General features: G+C 40.6%; 4 protein-coding genes across 6 annotated transcripts in view; all 4 read left to right on the forward strand.

Moving 5' to 3' along the window:
* Positions 1 to 59: 59 nt before the first annotated feature.
* On the forward strand, positions 60 to 8,550 carry LOC135164139 (uncharacterized). Its single transcript, XM_064124225.1, has 12 exons — positions 60 to 359; positions 3,572 to 3,780; positions 3,909 to 4,063; positions 4,142 to 4,359; positions 4,495 to 4,639; positions 4,784 to 5,026; positions 5,100 to 5,463; positions 5,567 to 5,747; positions 5,817 to 5,980; positions 6,600 to 6,803; positions 7,026 to 7,193; positions 7,428 to 8,550. Exons 2-12 carry the CDS (start codon positions 3,684 to 3,686, stop codon positions 7,943 to 7,945), a joined length of 2,457 nt encoding a protein of 818 aa, XP_063980295.1. The 5' UTR covers positions 60 to 359; positions 3,572 to 3,683; the 3' UTR covers positions 7,946 to 8,550.
* A 153-nt stretch (positions 8,551 to 8,703) lies between these two features.
* On the forward strand, positions 8,704 to 10,537 carry LOC135164141 (uncharacterized). Of its 2 annotated transcripts, none has more exons than XM_064124227.1 (4): positions 8,704 to 9,137; positions 9,196 to 9,309; positions 9,389 to 9,719; positions 9,962 to 10,537. In XM_064124227.1, the coding sequence occupies exons 1-4, from the start codon at positions 8,986 to 8,988 to the stop codon at positions 10,487 to 10,489; spliced, it is 1,125 nt and encodes a 374-aa protein (XP_063980297.1). In that variant the 5' UTR covers positions 8,704 to 8,985; the 3' UTR covers positions 10,490 to 10,537. The 2 variants fall into 2 exon arrangements, with proteins under 2 accessions (XP_063980297.1, XP_063980298.1); XM_064124228.1 differs by having other exon boundaries at positions 9,199 to 9,309.
* Positions 10,538 to 11,130: 593 nt separating this feature from the next.
* LOC135163967 (uncharacterized) lies at positions 11,131 to 12,575 on the forward strand. Its single transcript, XM_064123873.1, has 3 exons — positions 11,131 to 11,639; positions 11,873 to 12,050; positions 12,360 to 12,575. The coding sequence occupies exons 1-3, from the start codon at positions 11,497 to 11,499 to the stop codon at positions 12,573 to 12,575; spliced, it is 537 nt and encodes a 178-aa protein (XP_063979943.1). The 5' UTR covers positions 11,131 to 11,496.
* A 7,911-nt stretch (positions 12,576 to 20,486) lies between these two features.
* The window catches only part of LOC135163987 (uncharacterized), a 28,031-nt gene continuing 26,956 nt past the window's right edge, over positions 20,487 to 21,561 (forward strand). Inside the window, exon 1 of one of the 2 annotated variants that reach the window (XM_064123900.1) lies at positions 20,487 to 21,489. In XM_064123900.1, coding sequence (XP_063979970.1) covers positions 21,406 to 21,489 — 84 coding nt within the window. In that variant the 5' untranslated portion in view covers positions 20,487 to 21,405. The remainder of the gene's footprint in view (positions 21,490 to 21,561) is intronic. The other variant, XM_064123901.1, reaches the window with a different exon arrangement.

Here is a 21,561-nt window from a genome sequence, read left to right on the forward strand (position 1 = left end):
AAACTGAGGACTCGGATCTCATTGGTCTGTTAGGAAATGGCTTTTCATATTCGCCAGCTTGAACAGACCGGTAAGTGGCAGTTGAGCGCTTGACATCGACCGGTGCAGACCCACTCTAGTGTTATCTTCATTGTTTAAGTAATAAAAATTCATGTAGAAGGACTGTGCATTTTTATAGAACAGGTTTTGAACGTTTCTTCGGGTTTTCGTTTGTGAAAGTCACCTGAGGATGTTGCATGTGTATTAGGATTTATCATCGGACCGTTCTCATTGGTTTTTTTAGAGTAGAACTTCTATTTCGAAGTTATTACTCAATTCTGTGGATGAAACGTTGACGCAAGCTACGTCTAATGATTATGGTAAGAGGAATGCTTCTTTCTTTTTTCAACTTTCTACAGATTCGAGTGACTGACGTTCACGATCGTCAAAAAATCTAGGGAAATTACTGTCCATTACTACAATTTTTTAATTTACTTTTTCAATTAATGCTTCAACGTAAACTAGAATTCTGTAGAATTTGTTCATTATGACGTCAGTAAGAGAAGAAAGGAACAACAAAAAATGGGTACATTGACGGCTACTAAATAATAAGTTATAAAATCATGTCTCAATAATCAGCAGCAAAAAAGGATTTTTTGTTGAAGAACCATAAAACCGTTTGCCGATATAAACGAAGACTTTATTTGTCAAAGCTATCGAAGGAGAAAAGTTAGTGTTACGAAACATGTCCTCATTTCCTTTTCCCTGGATGAATAAAAAATTCGCTGCACTCGAGTGACTTTATCCCTCATTACTTTCTGCAAGAAGCTCCGTGTTAAACAGTTCAACTCCTTTCTCCTTAAGAAAATAACTATTCATCATGTTTTTAATTAAACCATCTCCTTTTAATCCCTCGTCGACATCGAGTTTAAAGATATTGACATTTTAAAAGTCTGTTGCAATTATCCGAAAACTGAGGCACCAGTGAAAACAATTCAGCCGAGTGGCTTGAATGTGGGTGTAAGCAATAACATAATTCGTCAGTTCCTTTCAACAACGATGAACTTGACACGATTTTGTCATCATTATTATTCGACTCTGATACTCAATTACACACTTGAGTCGTTTTGGATCCTTCAATGGAGTATCTAAGATCAAGAAGCAACTGACAATAAACTCATCCATAGAATGACATTTACAATAAATCCATAGTTGGAAAATTAGCAATTAAAAATAACTCTGGGATAACCAGTCAATTTTATTGTATTGACGGTGCATAGTCACTTCAAGTTCCTCACAAGAGGATTCAAGAGTGTAAGAATGAATCGGGGACACCTCCAGAAGACCATCGAATATGACCGAGTTACCGGATTGTCCAGGATTATTCTCGAGGGCATCGAACTGCCTTCATTGACTCCATTAAATCAGGCAATCCCGTTTACTCCTTGTATGGCGCTGAATAATCAATCTAGTCAGGCAATAGTAATCCTCAAATATTCCGTGGTATTAAATTCTTTATTTTACGACGGAGAACACATGCGGAGGTTTTGCACAGCCGATTTGACGATCGGGGTTTGTGGGAAGACACGAGTGTTGCGAGTTTAAACGGGTTGCTCGGTAATCGAATAAAATGGATAATCGGCCGTGGTTGACTCCTCCATATAGCTGGGACGATATCCTCTCGAAAACTCGTGCCCAGAGAAAATTACATTAGTGATGTCAGTCATGGAGGGACGAGGATATTTTTACCTCTGTTTTTCCCGTGAAAATGCCATTTTTTCGGGCTTCAAAAGACTTCGTTCATTTCGTTTTCACGAGGAGTAAACGGAGGTGAATTGAATATAAAAATTCTAGCACGTGTACTAACAAAAGCACAATCCCCTCGTTGTGAAAAAACCCAATTTCCGTAGTTTTTTTAACGACTGACTTATATGAAAAAACTTGAAATTCCACTCAAGTCATTCTAATAAATTACTGTTGCGTCATTTAATCTCGAAAATTATTTGAAAAATTCGAGTTGTCACGGAAATTTCCACCTTCATTAAAGACAAAACACCTGGATTTCCCGAATGTCAAAGATAAATCTGAAATTCTATACATCATAAATCCAATTTAAAGTCAGAAATCCATGTGGCTTATTCTCACATTTTTAATCCTCATTACAAGAATAAAAAATGATTGCTCCAGACTTACCACTCCAGGCTGTCTCAAATTACTCGCTCACATTACCTGTATCCTCACAAACCCCATATCACATGAGATCTCCTAATGAGGGCAATTGAGATATGAAAATTAGCATTGAATAAACCCCGAGAAAAGCTCAATGATTATAAAATACCATCGATTCCACCTGATTGTACACCCACTGAATCATGCAATTACATTTTAATTCGGCGCACGTGTTCGCACTGTCGGGGCTTTGACAGCCAATGGCAATTATTGTAAATACCCTAGTCACCTTGTAATGTAAAGCCAAAACGTTTGGACTTCCGTTAGAAGAGTCTCACACGGCCGTGAACGTTCATTCTAATACTTTTTTTCCATCTCTTAATGCACGAAAATGCAACTCACTCATCATTGTTACGTGCGAGGAAATTTTAATCTGAGGAGCTATTACGAGTGAATTGTGATGAGTCGAGGCAATTAACCGAGGAATTTAAAACTATTTACAGCCCATAATTACAATCATTTTTCGAAAATTGGAGCGATTGCTCAAAGTTAATGAGAATCCAGAAAATTATTACAATTTTTTCGGTGATTATTCATGTGCGGGCTTCACCGCTCGTTACATGGACATTAGTGAATGGAAAAAAGCGATCATTTTGGAGCTTTTGAAAAAGGAAGAGTCCAATTGCACTCGAGCTGCAAGAGTTGCGATGCTCCTCCTTTGTATTTACACATGAGGAATTTCTTACATAACAACACTCGATACAATGCCCGGAATTCCATTGCTGGACTAATCACTGTTAGGACAGTGGAGGGCAGTGAATGCTATTGTACTTTGAGGCTTGACAGATGGCTGGACAGCCGATTTTTCACTTTAGTGATTTTAGTGAAGTACTTGAATAATGATGTCGTCAAAAATATAGAAAAGATCACCTTTGACACAGTATTTTTAATTTTTGGCATGTCACTCTCACCTCAATCTACCGAACCTTCGAACGCTGGAATTATGATTCCGGCGACCATTAGATCAAAATGTATAATTACTCAGTCACGCTTCGGATTTTTTTCCTCCAATGATAATGTATGGAGCCTACAGTATAATTTAACTGTGCTAGCCGCAAAAGATGTATTTCCTGGTTGTTTTGTTTCTATTTCTATGACAAATACTCACCGGATATAAACAGTGCTTGACCGTGGACTGAACACCGGGTTATTACATAAAAGTGACATCTACAGCTGTGTGTCATTGTCAAGGCCAGTAGGTTCTTCCGCAGTTTTCTATTGGTCTCCCTAACCCACCAGAGTCTGTCCATCAAAGAAATAAAATTGACGGGTCAACGTCATGATTAATTCCAAATGTTCTCTCCCCATTTCCCCTTCGAATTAAAATACCAGTTAATTATTCGATAATTTATTTTTTCCGCAGGATTAAAGAACAGACATTTGCCATGTGTCATGCCTAGGACTTGAGAGAGTTTTTTGGCGGTGCAAAAAACTGCTGACAATCGTGACAGTTGAGAGGGGAGTAAACTCCTAAGATGCTGCTCCTCAAAAGTTTCTTCCGTAGGATCACCAAGGATTTCCGGATCAAGGAGCTATGGTCCCTCAAACTTATTTTCTTCGTTCAAGCATCGAGTGAGTTCAACACCCACTAACAATCGATATTCTCTAAACTATCGCTCAATTCAATTCGGAAACAGAGACCTACGATTTTTTCCCTCCCTGTACCGATGTATTATCTCAATAATTAGTTTGATTTCCAGCGCTATTCGTCCTCTACCCGTATTTGACCATTCACATGAGGGAATTGGGAATAAATGTCGAAGAGACGGCGATAATGAGTGCCGTAACTCCATTTGTAGCGATCGTGATGCCGCCGATAGCAGGACTAATAGCCGATCGAATAGGAAACTTCAAAGTAAATGAAATAATTCAACAGCGTTATATTTAAAATTCTGACGATGGGGTAAATTAACAGAGTAATATTCTCTTCTAGATTCTTCTTTCTCTCTTTTCATCCCTCGGTGGTGCCAGTGCACTGCTCCTTTTGCTTGTTCCTATCGGCAGGGCTTCGGTCAAATACCCGGAGCAAGTAGTAATGGATTTGGGGTGCTCAGACGATAATGGAGATCTGCTGTTTACGATGAACCAAATGAGGTATTCCTGCGAGGATCATCGGGAATCTGATATCACAATGAAAATCCAAAGTTGTGGGTGAGTGAATCTGCGATGATTTCGCATGATAACTCCTGCTTCTGTGGTAATCGTTATGCGTCTCCATCTTGGCGATGGAATGCCGCATAATTAGGAAGTAACACGAGGTAGTTGAAATATTGTTGTATTATTCAGGTATCTTTGTCACGTGGATCTGCTGGAGGATAACGATTTGCAGATGATGCTGTCGTCGAAAACTTATAGCGTCAAACGTTTTAATCCGTCGAGAAATCACACAGACATTTTTGTCTATCAAAGGCCCAATGCTGATCTTGCTCACGTGCGAATTACTTTACGTTTTTCTGCTTTTTAGAGTTCCATAATTTCCCGTGAATTAAAAAATATATATCGTTGCTTATGACACAGTCTCTTATTTTGTGTAGAATCCTAATCAACAAAGTCTCATTATCTTTCTTAAATGCAGGCGTTTGATGATCATGACTACACAAAAGAGCACCGACTGCTGCGAAACAATGAGCACTTTAAAACATGCATCCGTCAATTATCTAGAAGTGAATTTTTCTTTCCAACTCGTCAACTCCACAAGTTCACCTGTTCTGAAACAACCAGAGCAATGGATTTTTATAATTCAACGACGAGAGCCGAAGGAACTGGGGAGACGTCGTTCAATCAAACTCGGTGCGAGTTCAATGAAATTTTCTCGCAAGTGTGTTAATAAACCAATCAGTTCCCATCTCCCTCGCATGCCCCATCGATTCAACGGGTAATTAATTTTTTAGACTGCAGAACAGAAAGAGGAGTTTCTGACGTTTAAATCCAGGATAAAATTACTGAATACATCGAGCACAGATGAGACCGAGAAGCGAAGGAGATATTTAGGAGAAGCCATGACACTAACGAGAGATAACTTCAGTCCCGTAAAATGTGGAAATCCTGATGAGAGAAGTCGTGTGTCCGTCACAGTCCCTCTCGTTAATTGGACGTCAAATGCAGCTCCTTACAAATCTCTCGACATCCAGAAATGCAGTGAAAGGTGCATCGTCACTGCTCCCAGGGAGAAACTGTGCTTGAACATGAACACTGTGATAGAGTACAATACTTCATTGACATTTTGGCTGTACCTAGCAATAAGAGTATTCATGGGTAAAAATTTAATTTCAATAGAATTCCTCAGAGAGAGCTCTAGATTTTTCCATTGAACTGTTTCTTTCATTCCATGAATGACTACAACGGCCATTATTCACAGGAATAATCAGTGGAACAGCATTCGCAATGTTCGAAGGGGCTGTGATAGCAATAGTGCGAGAACAGAAGGCAGACTACGGCCTCCAGAGGATATACGGAAGCATCGGAGGAATGATATCCTCTCCCCTATCAGGCCTATTAATCGATTATGCAAGTCAGGGTAAAGAGTACACAGACTTCAGGTGAGATATCATACTTCTCGTCTAATCTCACCTGGCAATCAAAACTCACGGAATAATATCTCATTCCAGACCTGCATTCTATTTATACTCAGCCCTGAAGATATTATCAGGGGGACTCATGCTGATGATAAATCTTGAATTTAAATCACCATCTCCTAATGTCGTGCGACATGTCATCACTGTACTTAAAAATGTGGAAATAATTGCACTTCTCGTGGCTGTATTTATTCTGGGTCAGTATATATTGTCCATTTTTTCCGCTTTGTTTTTATATTTTTTACATGGGCCTGACAAGCCGAGACGGATTATAGGTTCATCTGAATCATTATCGTACCGATTTGATATTCAAAATGAATCCTAAATCATTAATAGTCTATCCTCGTTGATGGCACCTTAATACAAAAGTATGACGCAAACGGAAGTGTAGTTGGACGAGCGGAAATCATCAATTCGGTGCAAGAATTACGATATAACCATTGAATAGTTGATATTGATAGCCCCAACCGGGATGCAAAAATTATACCGTAGATCCAAACAGAAGTCAAAGCGTTTTTCAATCAAACGAAAAAACATGAATAGCCTCCTGATAAATAAAATTTTTCCCATCATTCTGGAAGAAAAACCATTGTGTAATTGTATTGCAACTCCCAGTGAATTTCCAGGAATTTAAACACTAGAAATAACTGTCCGGGAATTATTGTTGATCAGACATTGATTAATAGACTATTCTTACATTTTAACTCTTTCACATTGCTCGCAGTCGATCTCGTTTTATTGATAAAGTATCGATAGACCAGGGAGAAGAGCAATTAAAAACCTTCGATTTAACCGTCTCCATCGTATTTTTTTCAGGCATCGCATGGGGCTACCTGGAGTCCTTCCTCTTCTGGCTGATTCAGGACCTAGGAGGTTCAAGGTCACTGATGGGTATCACCATAACAGTCGGTGGAATAGCTGGGATTCCACTTCTTGTACTGTCCGGACCGATAATCAATAAGATTGGCCATGCCAACGTACTCTTCATCGGTTTTGTGTTTAATTCCATCAGACTACTGGGTACGGCAATTTATCTTCCATCTCATTGATATTCATCATCCACTAGTTTATCTCGTTATAAAAAAATTAAGAATTCCCCTTGCATAATTTTACAATACTTGCACAATGAAATTGAACGTGAATAAATAAATCTTCAGTATATATTTTTTACACAATGGCTGATGTTACCGTTAGCGACCAATGGTATCTACTTGATCTTCAATTCGTATTTTCCACGCACAGGCTATTCACTGATTTACAATCCCTGGCTCTGCCTCATCTTCGAGGCTATGGAATCCGTGACGTCCTCGCTCGCCTTCACAGCCGCCATAACATACGCTGCTAAACTCTCCACCACAGCTACCGACACGTCTATTCAAGGTCTGCTAGGCGGTCTTTATTACGGAGTTGGTGAGCTTAATTCTCTAATTTATTACCCACCAATGAGCATCACCCTCCTGGTAACGTTGACGTTGATATTTAATGTTGCACAGTCCACCAAATACAGACTATTGTATTTGCCGGAAGGGTACCGTGAGTTTTAAATGTCCCGGACTATTAAAGCAACATTGTACGTCTAGAAAATAATCTCTTCTTAACGAGGATAATTTAATTGTTCCAATCCTTTTGTCTCTCGTTGAACAGGCAAAGGAGCTGGCAGCTTGATAGGTGGTTATCTGATGACAGGATTTGGCACTCGCCCCACGTACCAAATATTTGCCGTTGTCTGTCTCATCACGGGGTTAATCTACTTCTTCTTCAATCTACTTTACTTGAAAAAACGGCCTCAAGTGGAGGGAAACGACATTGTCAAGAAAAAACCAAAGGACCAACCGGTGACAGATGTCATCGATGCAAATGATAAAAATGAGGCTAAGAGAATTGAAGCTATGGAGGGAATGGAGAACATGGCATTCAACAATGAATTCTCAATGGGGAATTTAAATCAGACGCCGAGTGCTAAAACACTGGAAACAGCTAATAATGCCAGGAATCTCGATAGTATAGAGAGAATGCCGGAAGAGAATAAATTGAGAGCAAGAACTGTGAATTCAGTGGATGGTAATCGTAAAGTAGGAGTGACGAATGCGGGATTCGAGGGAGAGACGAATGGTCAGGCTGATGTTCCTGATGAAAAAGAAGTACGCAAGGAGAACCAGTAAATGAGGGGTTGTTAGTCTATGTAAACGTGCTCATTCGTCACTCTTCGCTCACTAGAATCACTCCAGACAGTTAATGGTGGCTCAGAGGACTGTACCATGTCATGCATTTTGTTTTCACAGTAAAAATGACGTCTGTCATTTCGAGAAAATTTTTAAGATGGAACGGTTTTCCATCAATTTTATGTCCTCATACTCCACAGGTTGATGATGTCAATGGAGTGAGTGGGTGATTGATACATGCGCTGTGTGGATTTGTCAGTTACCTTAGGGAGTATAGATCATTCCATTATTTCTCGTATTTTAAGACGCAGGGAGAAATTTCCATTCACGAATAAATATTTCATTGTATATAAAAATGTGTGAACCATTTGAAATAATGAAACATTGTGAATTGCACTATTTTTAGGAGCTACCTGTGCATGACTCGTAATGTTTTTAAGTGAGACACAGGGAATATGAAATTCATGTTTACATTCTTTATGTTACCACTCATCTGTGTTATCTTATGGATACGACGTAGAATTGTAAATTTCCTAATGTAATGTAAATACTGTTAAATTTAGGACAGTTATAGGTTTCGGTTATAATAAATGAATTGTTATGGAGTACCCCTTGTTCTATTCTGCCTCCGAGTACATTCTCGTTTCGAGGATTATGGTGGCCGTATCTCACGAAGAGTCCGGTAACGGTGTAGAGCAGTTTACAAACTGAATTAGTGGTTTTTTATGGGTAATCATTATGATCATTTAGCGTCTTCGGGGAGGCGGCAAAGGTATTGTCTGTATTTCCAGACATTCGTTGCTGTTATTTATGGACTCCGGGTTTTCAAGGGGTAATTATCAGACACCACAAATTATTCCGATCGTTCTCACCGGGCTCCCAAATTTTCTATCACATTGGACTTGAATTAAATGGAAAAATTAAAAATTCGGGAAATTGGAGTGGTCAAGTAAGTGCCAGCAAACCCAAAGGGGAATACAGTTACGAGTCTATATATCTCACCCAAGTATCGTTGACGTACCACTCATCCATGACGAGCAATGATGATGATGTACTGGCGGCTGTTACCTCTTCACGTATCAGTGCTTCTCGCCATCCTCACGCCAATAAACACAACGGGAATACCTGAGATTGCCTCGTACGCACAGGTATCTAGAAGTGGTGTGAAAAATTCAAATTCACCGATAACCAGGTACTTATCTCCCTCAAAGTTTATCGCCAAAATCTTGAATAATTTATTCTTAATTCAGCAGTGGTAGAGTTCAAAGTGAAGGGCGAAGTTATCAAATATCTCCGGTTTACGTGCCCTCGAAGAGCCAGAAACTTCGAAATGGTGAAGCACAAGATTTCACACCGAGTCAACAGTAAAGATATTTTTAAAATTATTATTAATGGTCTTTGTACGTTTTGGGGTTTGGCCTGATTGATTTGTTTGACTGAAAGGTACTCAACGCTTGATAAAGATGTGCTGACTAATTTGGACTCGAGGAAGATGGAGAAACAAGCGCAGGACAGGTTTCATCCACCAGCGCCCTTTGAACACAGTGTGGCGCACTCAAATAAAGTGAAGTATCAGGAAGCCGATGGTCCACCGGACTCTCCCGATTTTTCGGACCCTCCAGAAGCTGCGCCGGGAGCGTCATCAGGGGGTTATGCCACTTTGCCGAAGGACGCCTTTTCGGACAGCTTTGACTACCCGCCATCATCGAAACCGAAGGACTCATTGCCATCAATCACGATCGATGACTATTCACCGGGTGATTATCATTCAAAGGTAAAGGGTAGTGGATTCTGACGGGAAAAATTTTGACACAAAGAGAAATTTCCTCAGGAAATCTCATCGGTGTAGTGGAATTCTTCCACAGCTGTCCCTTTGCTCCTCTTCCTCATGCGAGTATCGAAAAATCTGTTAAAAATTCTCCTGTAAATTCTCCAGAATTAAATGACGTACAATCACTCTTCCAATGAGTTTCCCGATGACTGTATTATTTCCGATAAAATCTTCAATTATTCCAGCCATCGGACTCATACCAGCCATCGCCAGTCTCGTATTCAGCTCAACAGGTGCCCAGTTACCTAGAAAGATATCCAGATAAGCCCGATTACCCCGGACCTGAATCATCCTTCGATGACGCATCTTACTCGCACGATCATGATCATTACCCCCATGACATCATCTATGATCACCCACCGGATCATTATCACCACGATTTCACCACAACAACCACTGAGGAACCAGAAATGAACGATCAGAGATTGAATAAACGTCCTTATTCGTATTACTACATTGGAAAGAAACTGTGGTATTTGCCCCTTTATTTCAGTATTTATTTTATTATTTATATTGCCGCTCTGGTACTCAAGAGCATCGCGAGACATAAAATCAATTTTCCTCAACAACTGGCCGAAGCTGCTGGGGCTCATGGAAGGCACATGGGCACAGACGGCCCCGGATGGTGGGAGTTGACGCAGAGGGTGCTCGATGGAATCGAATCGTTTGCTAGTGAAGGTCTCCATAAGAATGAAAAAACTATTGAACGATGAGACTGGCCCAGAGCACTTGATGTACTTGATTAATAATTATTGTAATAAAAATGTTTCATGAAACTCGTTGGACGTCAAACTGATTTTCCTGAATAACTAGTCAATTGAAATTATTTATCCCATTCAGTTGTCGAATGACACAATTTTTCTCGTGTTGTTGAAATGGTCTGATAAAAAACGACTTGATCTCCTGCGGAATCGTTGGGCAGAGAACTCGCACGGGATTCGATTGCGATTTTATTAGATTCTTACTGGAGTTATGATAAAATTCTAAAGCCAAAATTTTATTCATCCGTACCATGTATCGATGGAATATGTAAATTACTCTTCGATGAAAAAATTGGCAATTTGTTTATTTTATACAACTTATTCTTCTGTTATTCTTTGAGCAAAAATCTTGGAGACCAATTCCCGAATTTATCGTGTGATTTTTTCTTCTGTATATTGGAATATTTAATACCCGCCATTTTATGAGACAGAAGGGTACCGTACTAAGTACTCCCATTGGTCCTTCACCCGAGCTCCGAATAAACTTGAAAAAGTTAATTAGGATGGTTATCGGGTGCTGTGAGTTTACTTAACGTTTTCTGTGTTACAGTTACAATTTGAAGTTCAGTCGAACGGTGATGATCATTCACTCATCCAGTTCACTAGAGATTACGTATAATTTCAGCACTCGTTCAGATATTTTGCAATATCCGGGAAAAATTTTGATCATTAACGTCTCGGGGTATTGGCATAACGTTTCCTAGTGCAGTCGAAGGATTTCTGAAGATGACAATTCCTCAGACGATCAGTTGACTGCCAGTTTCCAGATTCATTGGTGGGTTGACATGTTCGTCATGATGATAATCAAAAGTGAAAAGCCATTGAATAACAAATGTTTCGTGGACAATTGCCGGATATGTGTTGAGTACTAAATTTCCGAGGAAAGTAATTGTGTCTGAAAAATTGGAGGTGGATACAAGATTCTATATCTCACTGGGTATTGATGCCATCAATCAAATATGGACACTCGAATCATGATCAGTCTTCTAATCATGTTCCTCTGCAAGTGGATTAACGCAGTTGGGGCAGACGATAAAAGTCATGAGAGTGATTTGATCACAACTGAGAAGACAGCAGTTGCCACGACAGTGCAATCATTCAGGTTTGTCACAGTTTCTGATTAAGAGGAAGGGAAAAATTCCTGTGTCCGTATAATCTTACGAAGCTACTTCATGATTCTACAATATTATGACGTAGTCAATAAAGTTCCATAAAAAAATTATTACTGATAGAAGAATTCGAAATACAATATATTTTTCACCGAACGCGTTGACTTCGCCCCTGAATTTCTGATATGTGAGTACTTATTAAAAATTGACTGACTACCGTGAACAGATCATCAAGGGCGTATCGACGGGGCCATGACATCGACGATGATCACGATCACGATGGCCATGCGGATCAAGATGACGAAATGGAGGACTCGAAATCGATGGCTAAGAGCGAGTACTGGGGTGGTTACTACGATTTTTTGATTAACGAGGGGAGCTACAAGTTCTGGGCTGTATTTCAGGTCAGTAGAAACTTAAAACGACAGAGCCTATCCTCGAACACCGCGAATATATTTTTCAAATCATTGAAATTATGCAATTAAAAGGCATGAGAGTTGTGGCCATGATTTTTCGCAAATTGTTTCTCCATTTATTTAGATTCAATGTGAATTCGATTCTCGTAATATGATTTAAACTCAGATTTACGATGCGCAAATTGTCGAGAGATGATTGATCCCCCCATATGATAATTCAAATGGAGAAAGTGAATTGGTGCGGTCACTCACCACTTGAATACACTGTAACAAATCCTTAATACGTTTTGCCGACAGCTTGCCACTGCTGCACTCCTCATCTACAGTGGATTTGCTGCCCTTTATTACGCCAAGGTAAATCCATCTATCCCGGACGACTACGATGATTATTTTCTCCGTCGAAGAAGAAGACGGCGTGACACTGACAGTCCGTTATTTTTTGGTATAGACAGTGCAACATTCCAGCGAATAATGGACTCACTAGCAAGAAGAAATAATGATATAATGTATTAATTGATTAATTATTTTTCAAATAATTGACATTGAGTTATGACTTCTCGTCACGTTTATCCACCGTATTCGTCACCGACAAATCCCACAAGTATTTTAGAATTGATAATCCCTAAGAACAAATTATCCAGTATAATGATTAATAATTAAATTTAATAATGAATTGTCCCTATCACAGCATCATCTCTGTCAAATTCTATGAAAACATTGAACTTCATAATGTGTGAAAAGAAATTCTCTCTCACAATGATACAGCCATTACACTTGATTTATCGTATAATTAAATCCACCAAAAAGCGCATTGAATTATACCCTATGAAAATCTTAAGAATGTAACTCACGTTGTGATATTTTGACATATGAAACAACTAAAGATTGAATTAATCACCCGAAATTTTACGAAAGAATGCACTGATTATTCTTTGGCCAGTCCCGAGGAGGACACGGGTAAAAAACGTAAGGAATAAATAAATAAGAAATGACAACAACGCCATGGCGCAGGGTGCAAAACCCCCTTCTGTGCAGTACGGAGTACCCTTCGGGGTGCACTTTCGGGGGCCTTCGATCGTTGTGGGCCTGTTGAATATTCCTCGGATTAAAACGTAATAAAAGTCTCGCGAAAAAATGTTGACCGATAAATCAAGGTACGATACGCGTCCCCTTCCTCCCTCCTTCCTCATCCCTTTTGCCCTCACTCCCTCTCACTCACTCTTTTTCGCCTCTGCCCTATAGTCGTTTGGCGCAATCCAATGCTTGGAGGCAAATTTTCTTGTCGAAGAGAGATCGCAGGAGGAACGTAACGATTGAGGGAGGGGAGGGATGTGCCTCCAGCAGCACCAGGACAGCGGCATCGGACCAGCGCCTCCTCAACACATTCCTCCCTCGCTTACTCCCCTTTTCTGCACGGGCGTAGTCACTGGTAGGGTCTCTGCTCTTAATTCTACCGTCGGCTAATCTCCTATCGCCCATCTGCCCGCATAACACGCCGACGTCAGGTCCGAATCAAAGGTCTAAATGTCATTCGATAAGGGCCACTGCGATAAATATGGGGGTTGAGGTGGAACAAAATCGATTTGCCTGTGGGAGCTTTCAGAATATTTTCTTCGGTAGAAAAATCTCTCAAAAGGGTTAGTAGAGCTTTCCAAATCAATGATCAATCAGCAGTGTCATGAGACATGTCAAAAAATAGCGATCACGCACTTGCACCCCTATTTATTAATCGATATATTGCGCCGTGGAATTTTTCGGATGAAGCATTACTCGCATTATTGATTGAATAAATAGATAGTTGCGAGGACTCATTAAATTTGATCATTACGGTTATACCGGTGATTAGCATATGTCCAGCGTCAAGATCAACGGGGATTGATACATACTTAATGAAACTGAATTTACATGGGAGTAAAGAGGAAATTTTCGGTCGATCGACCCCGTTCCGAATTGTCAGGCGCTAGTTATCGGACAATCTTCGACCCTACGCCCCTGCGAAAAATCGCAGGGGGGCGAGAGGGGATTCGACGGGGGGAGAGGGGGCTGGAGAAAGAAGGACATTCCCCCACGTACGCATTTTGCTGCGCCTGGTCGTTGGAGTTACTGTGTTCTCAATGCCGGCATCACTCGTTGGCTCGTCTTCCTCACACAAGCGGCTCCCGTAGGCCACAATACTCCATCTCCAGCGATTTAAAAAATTTCAAGATAAATTTTAAGCAGAAGTATACTGGGGGTGGGGGTAAGTAGAGCCTTGTGTGAGCTTCGTCAAACCTGATTCTGGGGATGCCGTTGGCTTCACTTAGTGCTTTGTACCCTGTTTTTGTGACGGTGTATGAAGTACTTTCGTAAAAACAGTTATTTGAGAGTTGAGGTATTTTAGTGATCGGTAATGGAACTTTTTGATGTTATTTTTTTATGCAGCCGTTGGGGGAAGGTAGGGATTTGAGTGATATTAGATGACTTTGCATTAATGACTAGAGAAAACTGACGCTCAGATTTTTTTTTGATCAGAAAAAGCGAAATTTTACGATTTCCATCACAGGAAATTTCAAGTTCAATAGAAAGTAAATGATAACTCTGAATTGCAGCTCGATCATTTCGCAAAAATTAGCAAAATAAGGGTAGTGAGAGGAAGATGCACTGAGGGGTAAAATCATCCCCTGTAGTCCCTCAATCGTTAGCTCCGGAGTGTCGCCTGTTCGGTGCAATTTCAATCACTACAATAATCAGTTTGCAGCCCTTTAAATACTCCTCCCCCTCCCCTCCAAACTTGTCATCAACTTTCCACAGTTGAATACAAAGACTCACGAACCAGTGGATGAAACAAAGAGGAACGGGAATGACGGCACCTAAATAACAAACGAAAAGAATACCAGTGAAGAGGAGATCGCCGGTTGGCTTGTGCGTCCTGACGACGAGAGCAAAAGTGGTTGGCCATTATGATGGGAAAAACCATGGAATGCAACATGGAATTCGCGTCAGTCGCGTTCTCCTGGTGAGCATCACCACCACCAGCGGTCGGCAAAAGGCTTAGAACCTTGGGAGGCTGAATAAAGCGGGAACGTGAAACGGGACAACGAGAGCAAACGTATTTCAAACGGGATAAGGCGGTGGAAGAATGATGGCTTGATAAGGGCGAGGAGGGGGTGGGAGAGGGGGGGGGTGGAGGCAGGAACGATTGGTTGAAGAAAGGGAAAGGGGACAAACTCGTCAGGAGAACTGGGAAAAAAATTATTATCACAATTTAAACAAGCTATTAACCATTTTTTCTCCAACTTCCGACGAAATCTTTGAGCTTTGTTGGACCTTCACCGAAAAATATGGGACTGCCTCCCTCCCTTCGTGAAATTTCGGCAATTTGAGGGAGCCAATACTGAAGGCACGGAGAATGCTGGTGAACAGTACAAAGACCGCCCGCATCTTCAAGATTTTTCAACGAAAGTAATTAAAATTTAATTGCCATTATTAGATATCACCCCAAATGGAGTCCTTCGACAGTTGTTAACGTAATTGGACATTTTTACAAAATCTATTTCTTGAATTTACCAAGCACATGAACTTCTCAGGGTACGTGATTTTATTTAATTGTCCCAGAATTTTTTCACGTATTGAAACTGATTTTTACTCGACTGGAGTTTAACCATTCGCTGATTCTCCTGATCTCAACGAATACGTAATGGCTCGAGGTAGGAAGGGAAGGAAAAAAATGAATTCTCCAGTGGAAACGTGGGAAAAACACACAGTGCTGAGGCAAGTGAATAATCTTATCTCAAAAAGGGCTCTCTGAAACGTTCGCTTTGTTTCCGTCTTCCTACCTAGGTACTGCGCTTATTTATCCTCTGGCCCAAGACCTGTTTACTCGTTTTACCATTATTGCACTGAAGTACTTTGTTAAGTAACAATAGCGATATTTTGTAGCTTCATTTTTTTCAACGATTTTTATCTAATTTTCGAAAATCTATTGTTCTGTGTTCCAGGAAAATACTGGGGCCTTTTAGTCTTGTTGGCATGTACATGTGAAAGCAACGGGTTTAATAATTACGAGATATTAGTCCCATTCGGCTCGATAAAATTAAATGAACAATTTTCCTTATCCCGAAGGGCTCTGCATTGGATTAATTTTCAGGCAGATGATTCAGCTTCGAAAAAATCGGAAAAAGCATTAAATTTTTGAATAAAAAAATGCCCCAGCTGTTATGAGCTGATGAAATCCCCGAAATTCAGTGAAAATCAGCCATTTCAGTCCGGAATAATTAACATCCTTACACCGCGTTGACTAAATTAACGCGGCATTTGAGTTGGGTCATAATTAACACCGAAGAAAATAGTGTTGTCACAGTTGGTAACTTGTTTACTCGCTCTTACACATTCCTCCACCGAAGTTTCATTTGTTAGTGGGTGCGAGAGTATCGCGAATGTATGGCGCTTGTGTACAGGTCCAAAGCTACCTGACCGCCTGAAACTTGTACACCTTCCATTAACACTCGGCGTGGACTTATATGCGTGTAAAACTTATTAATACACCGGCTGTGTAGTCGCCATAGGACGACAGTGATGCAAGGAATCCTGGCCTCTGCCTTAGCCGTACACTTAAACTCGTCGTCTCTCGGAATGTTTTATGATTTATCGCTCTTCTGAGAATTCATCCCAGTGATTCAATCCCACAAACGGTACAGTTTCCAGTGAGAAACAAATTGAGGGGTTTATTATTCTTGTTGGTGGGATTGTTACTCTCGGCAGTTACGATGACGAGGATTTGTTGGGTATTAATTTGAGGTCCTCGAGGTTGCTCAGGGAATTTTGCAGAGTCACCGGGTTAAGGTTTCAGTAACTGACATTACAATAGTGCAAATTAACCACAATATTTTTATTCACATCAATTTATGTTTATAATTTACTTCACATTTTTACACCGAAGAGAAATTTGCGAAAAAAAAAAATCCTCCTCCCCTTGGTATATGCGGATTTTCGAAAAATTAGTCGTCTCATAGCAAACTTCACCCCTCCACTATTTTATTTTACAGTTTTATTTTTTTCTCAATGTTATAGGAAAAAACTAAAGTACTTTATGGGCCAGCACTTATACATCGTTAACGAAGCGTCCGAGTTCAAGGACTTACATCCAAGTTCATTTCCGGGTTGTTGGTTTATGAGTTGGTAAGATGAGAATCCTCACCTCGTACGTACATCCTCGTCATCGTCTCTTGAGTAGTGACGCTCAATATTTAATGAACAATCAGACACTGGAGTCTTCGTCTGCATATTATTCGCAGCATAAACACCACATCAGGATGCATATTGGACAATCCACTGTATTATTCCATTCGAATAAAATCGAACCTTCATAATTCATCCATTTGACGTACTTAACTTCCAAATGTAAAATTTTCACGTAAATCCTCACGTAAATTTCTCTGATCATTCCCACCATTTCCATCATCCCCCACAATCGCGGGCATTTATTTCATTTGTAACGTCCCTTACTCCCTTTTTCATCTGAGATTCCCCGAGATAGGATCGGGGATCTTGCTAACAAGGGCCAGGAAGTGGTCATAAGAGCGCGGAAACTGCCGTAAACCATCAGATAACCGTCGTAAGGGCCTAATAATCGCAGGGCGTGAACCCCACGATACTAAATTCCCACAGTTCACCATCATAAAAATAATCAAGAATAATAATAATAATAATGCGTGCAGATCGAACAAAATGAATGACGATCACGACGCAGTACGGAAATCCAACGATGACTTACCGAACAATTGATTACAGAATCATTACGCTATACATTGTGATGCCACAAGGAATTTTATCCTCAGCTTACGGGCACCTCATGGCCTAGGATGTGAACGTTAATTGCCTCGTTATTCTACAAGTCCCACCGACTCCACTGAGGCCCCTCATACCCAGGGATTTACGATTTACAATGAATCAGAGTGGACGAGTTATATGGAGGGCGCGGGTGTAGGCATTGTCGTGTGGGCCTCTTCGTGTGGACTCTAACGGCCTCCAGGGAAGTACAGCAAGGTTTACTTCCCACAGCCTGGGGTATGTCTCACACTGATGCTGATGATTTCCATGGGCCAACCGTTCGATCGATGAATGATACGTGCCGGTAGGAGTTCCCGGATCCCCCAGCTCCTGCCACATAATTGTCCATCATTGTCAAGACCACGTGCATTATGTCCTGACTCTACATTAATTCGAGAAATTATTTTCCTGAGGGAGTCACCATTGTGCCTTCTCCGCTGGTTCAGAGGAATTGTTGATGGTAAATGCGTAACGGATTTTTTTCTGAGTTAATATTGTGGTAATGCGGTGGGTCACTGGGACGAGACTCCGTGTCAAAATGTCTTGGGAATAATATCTGCGACATGAATGTCCAGTTGACGAATGGCCAGGTACAATAGGGGAATTCATGGAAAATTAGTTGTTATTTTATTGTACGAACAATTGTGCACCTCGATTTTACGTGCGACTTTTTGCTGCGTTTGATGGAGAGGAGAGATTTTCGTGTATGAGATTTTTTAAGTAAATGGGAATTGTAATGTGAAATAGTTGAAAAACAGCGAAATATTTTTCTCTGAACATGTCACACTGAGCGATTATGAGAAACCGAAGACTAAAGACAATTGACTAATTTATTCTTGATATTTTAATTAATCATAAGCGTCTATCCAGCGAATGTTTACACTACTTATTTGCATTCTTCATTGCTGTCTCAGTGCGCACACTTTTACACGCATGTATATAATGAAGTTTATGGACGATCTCCAACTTCAGCTTGTGTGGTTTAAAAGTTACATACAATTAATAAAATGTCTGCATTACAACGTCTTCATGCAGGCGTTTTCAATTACCCGTGACTCATTAACTTTTTACTGTGTATCAAAATGAAAAACTATGTGTTTAAAATTTTTCATTCATTTTTCACTGGCAGCAGTAAAACAAATCACGTTAAATTCCAGTCGGATTTAATTTCTCAAAGTATCCCGAACTATGGGAGGTCTAGCTTCTCAACGGCTGACGTATTTAAAGGCCGTAGTTTTCTCGATATTAATCCCCTGGGGAATTCAAATGAAATGAACTTGAAATAAATACGTGATCGAGTTCGTGCAGTTCATTATAATTTTTTTTACCAGAGGTTAAGCGTACCCGCGAATTCCTTGATCCACATAAACCTGGCCATCGTTGAATGGAGGTAGTAAACAAGTGTAATTAAGCGTAAATTAAATTGTGAATAGAGTAATGTTGAAAAAAAAACGAGAGTCCAGTGCAGTCAGAGGATTTTATGGCGTAAGACCACTCGGTGGACTCGATCTTTCGACCTAAAAACCTTCAGGGCTTTGTCGTGCGGTCAGAGAGAGAAGCAAAGAGAGAGAGAGAGAGTCATTTGACAATGAATATAGTCAGTCGGGCGGAAATAGTCAGGTGATACTGAGGGTTAAGTGCACCCGGGGCTTTCTCATCTAATCTCCAGTATTTTTCATCTCCACTTCTAGTTTCCTGACTGTGTGCTGTGATTACGAGCGCCACATGGGACGCACTGTGTGCTGGTTCTTCAGGTATTCCTCAATGGGAATAGGAGAGCTAAACAGATATTTTGTAATCACGGGAATCCCATCACGGTCATTAACGCCACTTTACCGTTCCTTGGCCCGGGCTCGATGCGCTCGCGGAGCGATAACACTTTCCCTGATCGCTTTTCAGCGCGGAAGACCTTTTGGGGGCCGATTGAAAGGAAACTAGGTTTTCATTCTTTATCTGTTGGTTGGGGAACCGGGAAGGTACCTAATGAAAAAACGATTACCTGCCAATCAACAATTTTTATGGTCCCATGTTGAAGACTATTTTATCCAAAGTTTTGAACTTGAATGAGATATTTACAACTAGAGGCGATTTGTCACTTACAGCGTCGTTGACCCAGGCTCCGTAAAACTTTTCCGGATTTTTTTGACCGCCGAAGGCCTCGGGAGATGAATTGTAGTACCCGAAACAGTGGGTTTTTCTTCCTCAACTTTTATTGTACTAAAATCAAAGCCTTGGAATATCTCTCCAATTAAAATAAAAATAATTACGTGAGAATTCCAGGCATCACATGTTCTCGTCTCTTCAAAATTAACGACAATAAATTTTAATACTTTTATTTTCGTGGAAGCGAAGGCTACCGCTGTATATTATACAAAGTTTTAAAGTTGATTTCGATAATCAATACATCCTCCAAACTCAAGATGATTTATCAATCTATTACTTATGCGAGAATCTTCGATGTAAAGGGATAAAAAATGAAATAATGAAATGTTGGAATAAAAAAAGTTGATTTTCGAGTTTCTCAGTCTCTCAGGTAGGTCGTGGTGGAGTGACTGGATGGCTTATGTGTTCAAGAGGGGAGAACGAACGGAAAGGCGATAGAGTAGCAGAGGAAGGCATATAGTTAGGGGAGTAGCTCGGCCTTAGTAAAGAATGAAGATGAAGAATGGCGGTGAAGATCTCCAGCCGGTCGTCAGTCGGTGGTCAACCGTCTTGGGGTAGAGGCGAGGTGCGTCATACGCTCCTCCATTGCTCCACGACAATCGTACGTGCGCCTTCAAAACGCGAGATTAAATCGACCGATAATTCATCGAAATCCTGCACATCACGTCGATATTATTGAATTAATTTTTCGGCGTGATTGATCGAGGTGTTTCGATTTTTTGAACAATGTGAGGACCAAAAATTAAGGTCAATGTTCTGCGGCTGAAAGTGTCCCACGGTGACCAGAGACTCGATAATATTTCAGACGAGAATTAATTAATAACTCGTCTGAGTGGCTCCGGAGATCAACGTACTCTGTGCACTTTTATTCATTCAATCCGGTCCTCAGTTTTCCTATTTCATCAGTGAAGCATCAGCTCAGGAGGACGAGGACTTCCGGACGATCAGCTGATTGCTCTTGAAAATCGTTAAAATGCGACTGATAATTTTTTGACGGATTAAAGTCAAACAAACTCAAAAGTTAATTCATCATTCAGTGGATACAAACGTCAGTGTTTACCGTGACATTGAAGTGGATAAAACGAGAGAATGCGACAACCCCCCACACGCGTACCGCATAAATTACAACAGCAGTATTACGCATAAATCAACAAACATTATATTCCCTTGTCGATTCAATCCCTCGTACAGTTAATGTCCTTTTGTTCGGGTTAATGGTAAAACGTCGGTGAAGGATATGACGTGACTCGACGTCTGCCCCCTGAAATTGGAGTTGAGGGGTCCACAAGGAGAGGAAATCTCTCGTTCACTGTGAATATGAAATGTTTTTGTGAATTGAACCTGTAAAAGTTATTAATATTTAATTTTTAAAATGGCATCGATGTGCGGCAGCAGCAAGAGCCACCCGGCATTATCGGCCAGCAGTTACTACCGGTCTGGGCCGTATCCCTATCAGGTGAGTCAATCTCGTAGCTTTCAGAAGGGACAGGGGCCAGTACCAAGTAGACGAAATGAAAATTTTCATTCA

This window comes from Diachasmimorpha longicaudata, chromosome 6 (assembly GCF_034640455.1).
Source record: "Diachasmimorpha longicaudata isolate KC_UGA_2023 chromosome 6, iyDiaLong2, whole genome shotgun sequence".
Lineage (NCBI taxonomy): Eukaryota > Metazoa > Arthropoda > Insecta > Hymenoptera > Braconidae > Diachasmimorpha > Diachasmimorpha longicaudata.

Excerpts from the sequence above, each read along its gene's own strand:
- LOC135164139 (XM_064124225.1), top strand. The coding sequence starts at position 3,684 with ATGCTGCTCCTCAAAAGTTTCTTCCGTAGGATCACCAAGGATTTCCGG. Across the intron at positions 4,360-4,494 it reads ATGAAAATCCAAAGTTGTGG|GTATCTTTGTCACGTGGATC; the intron begins GTGAGTGAATCT and ends TGTATTATTCAG. Across the intron at positions 7,194-7,427 it reads CGGTCTTTATTACGGAGTTG|GCAAAGGAGCTGGCAGCTTG; the intron begins GTGAGCTTAATT and ends CTCGTTGAACAG.
- LOC135164141 (XM_064124227.1), top strand. The coding sequence starts at position 8,986 with ATGATGATGATGTACTGGCGGCTGTTACCTCTTCACGTATCAGTGCTT. Across the intron at positions 9,138-9,195 it reads TCAAATTCACCGATAACCAG|CAGTGGTAGAGTTCAAAGTG; the intron begins GTACTTATCTCC and ends TTCTTAATTCAG. Across the intron at positions 9,720-9,961 it reads CGGGTGATTATCATTCAAAG|CCATCGGACTCATACCAGCC; the intron begins GTAAAGGGTAGT and ends CAATTATTCCAG.
- LOC135163967 (XM_064123873.1), top strand. The coding sequence starts at position 11,497 with ATGGACACTCGAATCATGATCAGTCTTCTAATCATGTTCCTCTGCAAG. Across the intron at positions 11,640-11,872 it reads ACGACAGTGCAATCATTCAG|ATCATCAAGGGCGTATCGAC; the intron begins GTTTGTCACAGT and ends TACCGTGAACAG. Across the intron at positions 12,051-12,359 it reads AGTTCTGGGCTGTATTTCAG|CTTGCCACTGCTGCACTCCT; the intron begins GTCAGTAGAAAC and ends TTTTGCCGACAG.